Below are 13,469 nucleotides of genomic sequence, written 5' to 3' on the forward strand. Positions count from 1 at the left end.
ACTGCAGGCAGATTCTTTACCACTTGAGCAACCAGGAATCCCAAGAATGTTGGTGTTGGTAGTCTATCCCTTCTCCAGGGGATCTTCCCAACCCAGGAATCAAACTGGGGTCTCCTGCATTGCAGGTGGATTCTTTACCAGCTGAGCAACCAGGGAAGACTGTGTATGTGTACATATATATATATGTATATATATACATATATATATAGATGATCAAATGAAACATTGTCCATGTCTTTCCTATATTGTTACATCTTTTTGAAATTATTCAATTTCTACTAATCTATAAATTCTCCATTATTCTAAGATAATTCTAAGAACCCTGTGTGCTGTGATATACTTAATTATACTCTTATCAGAAATATTCTTTTATTACTCTTTTGAAGCTTGAAACAGATTTTCCATTGTATTTACTTACAAATGTGTGTTATCTGCTCATTCTATATAAAAAGCCTCTTGAGCCTCTTAAGGATAAGGACTATGTGTAATTAATTTATCAAAACAAATTTTCAAATTTCAGACAAGAACATGAACTATTGATGAAATGTCAAGACAACATGTATAACTCACATTATTATACTCTGCTTATCAATAGGATAGATTATAACATATACCTGGTAACTATTACATTCAGGGTATTTCTATAATTTACACTTAAGCCTGAAGAAACCTCTAATATTTTCTTTATTTTGAGTCTAAGATAGGACTGGGTCTATGGTAACATGAAGAGCATCACCATTTTTATGTTAATGTGTTAAAATATAAGCAGTGCTTGAGGCTTATCCTAGTGACCTGAGTACTTCCAAAGAATAAGGTAACAGCATTCCCAGTAAATACTAAGATTAGTCCATATGAGCTGACTGAACTTCACCATTATCAATTCCAGCCTTGGTATCAATTGATGTTCTCAGTCTTGGAAGCAAGGTAATTAGGAAGTGACAGTCTCATGAATATTTTAGTTCCAGTTTATTATAAGATTCCTAATTTTGCATGGTCTTGACAAAGGAGACAACCAAACTCTCAACAAAAACATGTAATATGCCTATTAATTTTACAATTGGTCATGATATACTGCTTGTCTTGGTGACATTAAAAACATGTGTTTTCTCTCTCCTGCATCATTTAATTGACATTTACATATATTTTGTTTCATTTTAGGCTAAAAGACCCCTTCTTTTGATTCAATTTCCTTTTTCAGTTTCCATCTATGAGTGATGTTCCATGTTCAATTGTTTAGATGAAATATAACAATATCTTTAAAGCAAAATTATCTCAAACTTTTTTTCTTAAGTTCTTATCAAAATATCTATTTTAATTTGTAGCTTTCAATAAATCCATCAAAAATATCTAAATGAATATATTAAAAATATAAGCAAACTTATATTAAAATGTTCTAAAAGTAGCACACACACCCAAATTCTGTACATCACACAAATTGTATAAATAAAATCAAGGAAGACAGAGTCAATGTAATGTGTAGCATTCATGTTCATACCTAATTTACTTGTGCACATTAATTCAGACATTTCTCTTGAATATGACCCAGCAGTGGAAACATGTTTTAGTATTTAATCGTTTTACATGGTCTGCTCTAAGTGGGAAAGTCTATGCAGGTACATGTGATTATAAGCTACATACACAAAGACTCATATTACACCAAATATCTTCTAATTATATCTTATAGCTAATTATGATTATATTAATATATTAGTATACCTTACATTAAATTAAGATTACATACATTATATGCAGAGAATCAGAAAAACCTGATGAGAAAATAAAAACATATAAAATATCTTAAAAGACATCTTTATCCTTGAATTCTAATTGCCAATTATTATGTCCAATATAACGAATTGAGAACAAATTTCTTAGAGTTACTCAATAAATTTAAAAGTCAATGAAATGTGACTGCAACAGGAAATATTTATTTCTTCATTAGTATATGTTTATTTAATAATTAAAGTAAATAAACTGAATGTTTCAAGTACCTTTTCCAGACCTTCTTCCTTGAGGCTGATCACATCTAAATCAAAATCTGTTCGCAGGCCATTGGTTTTGTTAAAAGTTATTCTGCCCGTGAGGCCTTCCCAATGTGCCTGTGGGGAAAACAAACAAGCAAACAAAAACCATAGATTATTAAATATGTAAAGGATGAGAAGATAAACTTTTTTTTATACAAGGAAAAAGAAACACTATTTTTGTTACTTCCCATAAATTTACATTGCTGTCCATTTTTAATATTTAACATTTTATTCTCTTCTGAACTTTGAAGGATGTTTTTTCCAAATACACTATCCAAGTCTCAGGAAAAATTTATTGTAAATTTTTCATTTTAAATACTGCATTTGCTGAGTATAACCTTCCTTTATGAGAAAGTTGTGGCTTACATACAAAATAGTAAAGCTCTTTCAGCAAAGTGAGAAGAACTTGAAATAGTAAATACCTCACTGGGGATTACACATAGAAATACTATTATAAAATACCACTCCTAACATCAAACTAATACAAAAAAATATTTTATTACAATTAAAGAAAATGGATCTAGAAAACATTTTGTTATATTACTTCAATCATACACTTTATAATTAGAATAATTAACATTGCTTTATTATACCCTGTGTGATACTGGGAAAAATGTATTGAAATTACTTCACATCAATGTATACTTCCTATAGGAGCATCTCTTCAGGTAGAAAGAGATGAGAATATAATAATCCAGATACACAATGGATTATCACTCAAGAGTGAGCAAACATCTAGGCTTTTTAATACAAAAAGATTTCTCATTCTGCTTGCTATATAGCCCAAATTAGATGTTATATATGTCATTTGCAAACAGCTTGGAAAAATAGTTACATGTGAAAATTTTAAATAATGTAACATATACTCACAATTATGTTTGAAGATATACTGAGACTCAAAAGAGGTAAAGCCCAGTAGATAAAGGGTAACATTTCAACAAGTATTACAAATGGATATAATTATTACTACATTTCTTAGGCTCCATGTGTTCCTTGGATACTTATATGAAGAAATTCTAAAATAATTTTAGGTTAATAAATTATAAGTAAATTTTTAAAAAAACTATAATACATATCTCAGTGCATGTTGCAAAAGGTCATCCTTGAGGTTACCATGTGTCAACAGGTGTCCAGTATGGAAGGAAAACATTTGTTAACTTAACTTTTTCCAAAGAAAATAATTGTGGGCAGTGAACAAAAATCTATAGTAGTATAAAAATAGGAAATGGGGTCAAGAAGTACAGCAGTAGAAGTGCAGAGTAGTAAAAGAAATCTGGGCTAAAGACAGCACAGGGAAATGTACATCAATGAAACTGTGCAACTAATAAGACCAATCACAAATTAAATTCTGAACTTTCCAGCAACCAAAGCAAAGAAGAAAATATGATGAAAACACAAGATACAAGACCCATAATCTAAGACACATCAATTGCCCAGGAGAAACTCAGCTTTTCCTGGTACTGAAACCTGAGGGAAATCTCTCTTTTTGGTCTTCATAAGAGAGACCCTATGTGATTTAGTGGACAAGATCCTCAATAACACCCTACAATGAATACAATAGTGAATTACAGTTTCTTACAGGGCTGTCTGACACATGTCTCACTTGTCAAGTGCTTCATTCAGAAAAAGCTCTTCTTCAACTAGCCAAACCAATGTGCTGTTAGCAATCCTCTGAGACTTAGTTTTACACCAGAAGTAAATGCAGAATGTGGAGTAATAAGAGGACAATATGCTGTTACAGGACTATCATTCCATCTATCTCAAAGTTCAGTAATAATTAGACAAGGAACTCACAGATATTCATTGCCAATGTCCTGATGGTTCTTAATTATGATTCTGTTTGCACTTTTATTTTCATGATAAATAATTTATTCTATGATGAGCTGATGATTTCCTTTAAGCAATAAATGAAAAATCTTATATATGGTAATAATAGCTGTGACTTTTCATAGTGAAGATTAAATATTCATGGTTAACCTTTCATATAAAAACTCATAAATCAAATGTACTTTAATAAAAAATAAAAATCTCCTGCTGTATCAAATAAAAAATATCCTTAGCTGACAAAGGTATTTCCTCCATGAGAAGATGGATAGGAAGAATATGTGTGTGAGGTAAATGTGTGAGTTTGCATGTTTGTGTGTGATATTTAAGAATTCTCCCTTTTTATCCTTACTATGAGCATACTTGGTCTTAAACTGTAATAGACGTAATTAGAAATGATACATTGCCATAAAAATGGTTGTACTATGCAACATGAAGTAAACTTTGCACTTTTATGACTCTATATATTCTGTTTTATGTTAATGCTAATACAATTAAAATAACTAGATGTTATACTTAGCAACCATAGCTCTAAAAAGTAATTCTTAAAAATGTACAAATTGGGTATAATTTAGTGTAGTGCAAAGGGCATTCAAGTTAAAAATTCATGGCATATTTTGTGATCTATGCTATAAATATTCTTTAAGTATCTATTTTTGCACACAAATGAAAAGTAACACAATCGGATATGACAGAGCAAAACAACAACAACATACATAAAGATTCCGAAAGGTGAGGGGCAAAAATGTCGTAAATCATGTATCACTGATTCTCATCTGTTCACACAACCATAGATATTTTGTAGAAATTCATTTATTTCCCATGTAATTTTTCCCTTGCTTCCATATTATTTAGTAAAAATGCTAATTTTGCTTGGATGGGAAAAATAAGAAAGCTTAATTTAGAAGATACAAGTAGAAGACGACCTGTGAGGGAAACTGCAATCATGTGAATTCACTCAACTTGCGGACAAGTGAGGCAGAGCAGGAGTACTGTCCAGACTCACCTCTTTAATCAGGCTCATGAAGCGGGTCCCGAAGCGCCAGGGCTTGTGGCGATTGCACTGCAAGGAGCTGACCGTCATCTGGGGAAACTGCTGGACGCCCACGGACACGACGTGCACAGCGTCATACATGAGGGCAGCATCGGTCTTAAAACGAGAGAAAAGGAAAGGTGGCGTCAATACAACATGGGAAACCCATGATAGGCGTGTGTAAGTAGAGACAAAGAACCAGTGAGGGGAAGAAATACCCAGTTTTTCTTCATGTAAGGGAGAAAACAATATTTCCACATTCTGTGGTTCTCTTAAAGAAGCTACTGTGATCAAATCCCTTCATGGGCCCCATTAGCACATCTGACCTACCCTCCCTTTCCTGAGGTGATAACATAATTTCATATCATCCCACTATCTCTGCTGAAGTAGGAAATGTGTACAGACATGCATTATTTTATTTTTTGTCCAACCCTTTGTCTCTAGCTTACTCTGTCTCTCTGTACACGTGTGTGTGCATGCACATACACAAGGAATGCAAATATGAACATTTTAATGGTTCCTTAAATTACATATTGTGTATAAAAGTAAATGAGTAAATAATTTCCTTTCATAGAAAGAAACAAGAGATTTGAAGAGATTTACCTAAAAAACTTAAAGACATAAACCCTAATTTTTCCTGCAATTCATCTTTTCAAAAGGTTCAGTCTCAGAAATGATGATACAGTTTTGAATCTCAATACATGCGTTAATCCCTTTTCAAGAAGCTAAGCTTAATCCCCTGTACTGTTTTCTTTTCCCAAAATTTCCATATGAATAAAAGTTCATTTTGGCTTCTCAAGCAAAATGAATATGAATTCTACTGTGTTTGCACCTGCTCAAATGACTGGCCACTTTAGAGGTGAATGATAAAAAATAAAATGTTTATAAGTCATAACAAACCAGAGGCTCAGTAAGTGTCAAGCGCTGTGTTAAATGGACCCTCACATTGTGTTTGACGGATCTATGCCAGGCTCGCTACCTACAGAAGAGAGCCACGCTGACAATGAGGGTAGCAATGAACTTTGGGCCATCTGCTTGGCATGCTTTGGAATAAAAGCATATATTTCCTCTTCTCATTCACACAATTAGTGAGCTGTGAAATGAATTCCAAAATGAATAGGAACCCTGTAGATTACAGCGTTTGCCACAATACAATACGAAATGAGGACACACAGTAGCTTTCATGCAAATGGATCCTCAGGAACTTAACCACATAAAATGGAAGGCGGCTAAAGAGCCCAGTGCAATGACAGAACATAGTAATAATACCATTCTATAGTTCATAAATCTTTGGGGAATATAGCTCAGATTCATAACCCTCGCTTGGTAAATACCAGCTGACGACTTTCGCACACTGATGGCTGCAGAGTGAAAACTAGAGGAGTGGTGTTGATACAGGCACGTATCATGAGCCTGAGGATCAGGCTGATATTTATCTTTGGCCTGAGTTAACACTCAGAGGACAAATCTCATACACCACACTGGTGGTTATAAAAAAAAAAGTTACCAAGATAGGAAAGACATGTTTGATTTTTAAATAAAATGAATTTTTTAAAAGTCACTATCAACAAATGCATAGAGATATGAACACTTTAAGAGACTACTAGAGAGAAGATAAAGGGCAATTTTGCAAGTTGCACCACAAGGGAATTTTTTAAATATCCACGTTCTTTTTAATCCAGTTATTTCTCTTTCTGGAATTTGCCCTGAGAAAATAAAAGATAAAAACAAAAGCTACACACAATATTTGTTTTAATAAATAACAAAGAGTATAAATCAATAAATGTTCAAAATAAGGAAACACAGAAAATCACAATGATACTTTATATAAACATTAAAAATCATGTTTTAAAAAATAATCATTAGATGAGAAACTGCATGAGATATAAAGCTAAGTATAAAAACAGATTATACAGAACTGTATTTCTAGCATTTGTGTACTTAATATATGCTATTTAACTTATTTCTTACAATAATAATTGAGAATTATTTCCATTTTTCCTGATACTGTTGATTTCCTGATATTGTTTCCATTTTACAAATGATGAGACCAAGGCTGAGAGATGTTATGTAACTAACAAAGTCATACAACTAAGCAGTGGAGAGGCCCAGATTCAAACAGCCTCATTGGTCACAGAAAGTATTCTTAAACATCATACGGGGCATATTATGCGAATAACAATTTAAAAAAATTAAAGTGAAAAAAATACACTAAAATGATACTAGTGATTACTCTTGGGAGACAGAAGTGAGTAAAATTTATATTTTTCTCCTTTTTCTTTATTTTCTAGTTTTTTTTTTTTTTTTAAGATGGAGGTTTACTAACTACCATTGCAATTATTACCAAGATGAAATTTTGTCATACAATAGCTAAAAGAACACAATCTATGCTATTCCTACTATCCTGCCAGGACTTGCTGCCTTATGTGATCTTATGTGACCTGTATGAAAATTCTAGAATAGTAACCTTATCTATTAATAAAATGACAACACTAGGAAAGAATTTTACCTAATTAAAAGTTTGAAAATGATTTTTGGTACTTAATTTCAGCTTCTGGATCAGAGTGTATACTAGATGACAATAAAACTATTTAAGATCTGTGATTTTAAATGTAATTGCAAATGGGAAATAGCATTTATTAAGCTACAAGTTAAAGATAAATATTAGAGAAAAATTGTAGTTTAAAAGTTGCTGTTTAAATATCTTCTTGAATTTTCAGTTTAAAATATGTTGATTTATTATAAAGTAATAAACAGAACTTCTGAAACTACTCTCTATGACATTTTCATCTGCTTAGAGTGCTTTTTTTATCCTACTTTTAAACTAGTTGCTTTATGTGATAATATCAATTGTTTTCCACTTAGACTTGATATCCTGTCAGACTTAACTTTACTATCTTCTTCAAAAAACTACATATGTAAATTCTTTCAACTTTGAAAAGTTTTGAGAAAGCTCCAGCTTATCAAAAATGTTTTCCTTATTTTCACAAGAATGCATATGCTTGACAATTTGCCTTAATTTAATAACATTAGTAATGTTCATTCAGTATTTACTTTGTGTGATGCACTTGCCCTAAATCATTTTCTTTAATTCTTATAACGATCATGCAATTGGAAATTCATTGATGAATTTAATTCCTGTATAAAATAGGAAGTTAACGCAGAGGACAGTTAAAACAACTGGTCTGAAAATCATAGCATGTAGAAATGGAGCTGGATTTGAATCTAAAAATACTACCCAGAGTTTACATCCTTCTCTCTAGCTTTTGTTCAGTGTTCAACTTTTAATAAAGAAAAACAATTTAAAGTTTCAAAATATAAGAAATATCAATATGCACTTGAATATATTAATATATTTATAATTTTTTATAAACAGCAAATATTTACATAATGAAAATGCAGTATAAAGTAAGGAAAATAGATTGTGGAGAATTGGTAAATATAAATTCACAAAAAATAAATACATTGATGCATGAGATTGAGTCAGTAATAAGTTAGTTAGAAGGTTAGTATTAACCAGGAACAAGGTTGTGAAAGTAGATTTATTCTATACAGTTGCTGCTCAGTAGATTTTCACAAGGCAAGGGTCCAAGAGTATCTTTTAAGATCAGGCTGAAGGCATCTCTACTTCCAACTCTAAACTGTAGAGTTTTATTGAGCTGTTCTGGCTAAGTCTTCCACTCTCTCATATTGACTCTATAATCCTTTGCCTTGACTCTTCTCTAGAGGGAAAAGACAAGGAAAGATGGGAGGAGTGGAGGAGATACATGGGTTCATTACTTTGTCAATATTTTAATAATATTACTAACAAGCTACATTGCACACTTACTCTATGCCACACAACTGTGTCAATTTCTTCACATGCATTTCATGTAGATCCTATATTTTAGCTGATACTACTTTTATCAGAGAAGAGAAAACTGAAGTTTAGCAACTTTGAAGTAATACTCTCAAGGTGTTATCACCTTGAGAAACAAGACTCAGACAAAACTTAGCTCTTAGAATGACCCTCCAAACTATCATAACAAGATTGGCAGAAACAAGACTCAGACAAAAGATATTAAAAACAAGATTCAGACAGTCTAATTCTTAAAACCACTGTCCTAACTACCATAACCAATTACCTCCATTAAACCAAATTCCCACTGAAACTATGACAGGCAATGGAAGGGAAACTCACAGCAGTGGATCTCATATTTCTGGAGATTCTGCTGAATACCAGAAAATTATGTCCCATGGAGCCTATCTCTGAACTGAGATTCAAACAAAAGTTCATTTGTCTTCCAGGTCAATTTTTTTTCCTTACACATCATAGTGAAGTGAAGTCGCTCAGTCGTGTCCGACTCTTTGCGACCCCACGGACTGTAGCCTACCACGATCCTCAGTCCATGGGATTTTCCAGGCAAGAATACTGGAGTGGGTTGCCATTTCCAGCTACCTCTAAAAAAACCTTCAGATACATAAACATAAATGTGAATTAACCAAATCAATTAAAATAGAGTATGTGTACAATCTGGTTATTAAAATCCATAGAAGGGGGTTAGAAAAAGTTGTAGTTATTTAGATCCTAGACACAGACAAAAGCTAGGCAGAAAAATAAATAAATAAATCAATCAGCAAGGAAGACCAAACAATTTATCCTATTTTCTCTCTTTCAAGTATAATTACTTATATACAAATAGATCATACTTATTGCGTGGAAAGTTAGAATGTCTGTTCACCCTAGGAATATAGCCCGGAAGGAAGTGCAGGCTAGGTAGGTACAGTCAGATCCAAGTGCAGCCCTCCCTATTTCACTGCCAGGTCAAGCATCTAAAAATAGCTATACGAGCCCCCTTGAGCCCCTATCTCAGATTAGACTGGAGTTGGAACATTTCCTTTCCAAAATAATTTAGTTAATCTACAAAGCATGTCCATCAGCCAGAAACTTGTTTTGCAAACCTTTAAAACTGTGCAATATAGTCTGACATATTTCAGTAAAACAACAGTGATCTTTTTAAATGGATGGCTTGAAAAGATCACAAGTGCCTTCGCATATATTATAAATATGCATTAACCATCTCCCTAACTTATTGCTGGGTTTATCTTATACCCAGTCTAATTACTTTTAGGCATGGAGTGTGTAACGGGGATGCAGGTAGAAGAGTGATGAATGCTAATTTCTATGGTTGAGCTATTGCCACAGAAATTGGTTTAGTCACACCGTACTTTTTTCATCTATTTCATGTAGCCTCATGTCTGATGAGACTGTAAAGCATTGAGGGAACAGTGAAGTGTACGTATGCTTACATTTCTTTTATGCTTGGAAAAAGTCCGCTGCATATTTTTAAATAATTGAAAACTCAGAGAGATTAGATGCTCTCAAAAGTTTCAAATGATAAGAATTACCATTGCTAAATACTTTTGATGTAGGATATATGGTTGAAACATTTCAAATAATAAAAACAGGAATATTAATGGATTCTGTGAAAAGCTAAAATATTTCTGTGTACTTAAATTTCATTTACAGAAGAATCTGGTACTAAGGGCTAATTACCAAGCATGTCCATGGGAAGTGCATATGTTATTTCAGTTTCTAATCACTATAATCATCATCATTAAACATTTTCTTTGTAAAGTTCTGGGATAGATATTCTAGAGTTATAAAACTTGAAACAAAGCTTTTATTTGCATGAGGGATGAAGCAATTAGTTAGAAATGAGCAGTTTTGAACTACAGAGGATCACAGAAGCAAACACCACTGCATTAAATCTCTTCAATACACTAAGTACACTAAAGACTCCTCTTCACAAAAGCTGTCAAAGGTATTTACCTTTCTTCCCAATAGGGAGGCAGCCTTTCGGAATGCTCTGTCCCCCAGGAAATAACGCTTTTGGGCATCCCATTGAGTTTTGCCTGGGAGAAGTTGTAAAACAGCATTTTCCAATTTATTTTCTCTATTATGCCAGCAGATTTACATTTATGACAATGTCTTTCTGCTTAAGCACTTTTTACATAGTTGGGCTCTTGATCTGGGCTCCAAACACACCTAATATTGTTTTTAATAATTTACATTTAAATGTAACTAATCGTAAGAGTGATGTGATACATGATATATATATAAAGTGTATATTATATATATATATTAGTTACATATATAATATGTGACTAATCTTAAAAGAGTATCACCATATCTTGATTGTAGTGATGCTTGTATGAGTGTACACTTAGGTCAAAACCTATCAAATTGCACAGTTTAAATATGGCAACTATAATACATCAATTTTACTCTAATACAGCTATTAAAAAAATGATCATGCATTTTTCTGGGAAGATGGTTTGTAGATTTCATTTTATTCTATCAATGTCTAGAATTCTCACAAATAAAGCATCACTGATCTGTATCTTCTTTCCTCCTTGAACATTCTACTTTTAATAAAATTCTTTACACTTTTTCACATTTTATCCTCCTTTCTAGACACAAACATCTTTTGTATAATAATCACACCTCTCTTTATAAAACTGCACAGCATTCCATATATTGCTTCACCCACGCTTTTTTACTCTGGGCATGTATAAAAGCATTTTTCAATAAATTGATGATTCAACCCAAAAGTTCATTTACACCATAAAAGAACAGGCATTAGGAAGCTCTGAATAACAACCACACTTTGCCATCTAGCTAGAATGTATTCCCTCCCAGAGGTACAGTGAACCAAATCCGCCAGCAGCTCAAATCTGGGAGGAATGTGAGTGCAGCCTCTGTCCCGCTTCTAAATGAATTTATAGTAACAGCTTCGTGAACACATTCATCTTTCCATTAAATAAGTGCAGGCAGGTCCCCTTTGAGATCTGAATGCTAGCTGGCAGGTGGCAGATCTATTCTGGAACTCCTGCCTCTCAGATTTTGCTCATGTCTGAATTCCCATCTGAAGTATGGTGCACAGCACAGAGACCAGTTTGGTTGGTCTAATACATGGAGTTTAAGTTTATGAATCCTGGATATTTCATTGACTTGATCTTTTATCTAAAACAAATAATTAAAAAATAAATCCCCATTTGCTTTGTTTCCTCATTTTATAATTGGAAATGAAAACTGATGATCTGCCATATCTGTCCCTTGTTGGAAGAAAAGTCACTTTTATAAACCAGATAGTTCCAAGAGAAAAAGAGATACAAATATTGATTCTTCTATTAGAAGATGTGACTATTAAGGGTGGTGGAGGAGAGACTCGATTCTGGCCTCTGGCGCTCCCTGCCCAAGCACAAGCCGAAATGGGAGAGAGAATCAGCCGCCCCTCTGAGCAAGGGCGAGGGTCACACATGGAAGGCAGGCTGGTGCTCGCTCGTTCGGCTGGCACACACCGCCGCCAGCGCTCTGCCCGGCACGGAGCAGGTGCACAGGGGCTGGTAACGAAACCGGGGGATGGAAGAAGAAATGCCCTCAGACCCAGTCGGGAGCCAATTGTCAGAGACAATTCTCCCAGTTACACTGCAGCTGCCATTATGCTTACTGTGTTGCCGGCTCTTTGTACTGCTCTGAAACGGCGTTCTTTACCAGCAGCTGCCTGGACTACACAGACGGCATGAGATAATACATTAAAGCAGTTTGCACAATCCCTGGCTCGCGGTGCATAGGCAGGTGTTAGATGATGAGGACGACGATCGCCAGAAGAGCGGTAATCTCATCAAGATGGATCTTATCCAGAACAAGGAGCCGGTTTAGAAAGTAGAATGTTTCAACCCTTCTGCACCCACTGTTAGCCTAAAGGAGGGAACAGGCCTCGTGCTGTTCAAGAGAGCAGATCAAGTTCTGGAGGGAGAAGGAGCAGGAAGGAAATTAACACACAACAACAACGTGATCCCTATAAAATGTGGTGGGTACACAATGCCACAATTCAGTGCTCAAAAAGAAAAAAAAAAAAAGCACACACAATATCTGACAAGTCTAGAATTTAAATATAAGTGGCAAAATATTACAGCATCTTGAGTTTTGCTGCTAATTAAAGGACTGCTGTTGGACAGATAATTTACCCACCAGCAATGTGAACCTGGACAAATCTGCCTTGCAGTTTTTTCTAGTCTTCAGTTTCTTCATCTGTAAAAGGAGGGGCAGGAACCAGGTGAATTTTCAGGTGCCCTGGAGTTTATATTTGCACTCCTAGAAAAACTCATCTTTCATTTTGATTTTATATTGGCCTTTATAATGCAATCATAATCCTAATTTATCCATCTCCTCCCTATAATTCTTTATGCTTTGTGTACTTTTTCAATAAACTTTAATACCAACATGTCACATGCATATATAAATAAGGGAAATCAAAGTTAACTTTTCTTCAGTCATTTGTCTGTGTTCATACTCTACCCATTTCCTCCCTGATCCAACAAAATCTGCCAATACTTGTATTACAGTTTCTTTGTTGTTTCAACTTTACTGTTAAAACTTCTCATGCACATTAAACCCACCTTGGTTTCCTTTCTGTTATTCAAAGTCATTTACTAAACTATCCCAGGATTTTATCATGTTTTGTTCCTCTTCACAATTAGGATATGGATAGATATGCCTGTTTTTCATGTTTTTAAAGCAACCAGAATGGTGCCTGTATTGC

At 34.0% G+C, this 13,469-nt stretch overlaps 1 protein-coding gene across 14 annotated transcripts in view; it reads right to left on the bottom strand.

The window, feature by feature from the left end:
• The window catches only part of GRIK2 (glutamate ionotropic receptor kainate type subunit 2), a 721,045-nt gene that overhangs the window by 258,900 nt on the left and 448,676 nt on the right, over positions 1-13,469 (bottom strand). For all 14 annotated transcript variants that reach the window (XR_006338355.1, XM_043889993.1, XM_043889994.1 and 11 more), the window contains 2 exons: positions 4,855-4,998; positions 1,992-2,099 (listed from right to left, as the gene is read on the bottom strand). Coding sequence is in view for 13 of the 14 variants with exons in the window: in XM_043889993.1 (XP_043745928.1) it covers positions 1,992-2,099; positions 4,855-4,998 (252 nt within the window). In the remaining variant the exon portion in view is untranslated. The remainder of the gene's footprint in view (positions 1-1,991; positions 2,100-4,854; positions 4,999-13,469) is intronic.

This window comes from Cervus elaphus, chromosome 28 (assembly GCF_910594005.1).
Source record: "Cervus elaphus chromosome 28, mCerEla1.1, whole genome shotgun sequence".
In the NCBI taxonomy this organism is placed as follows: domain Eukaryota; kingdom Metazoa; phylum Chordata; class Mammalia; order Artiodactyla; family Cervidae; genus Cervus; species Cervus elaphus.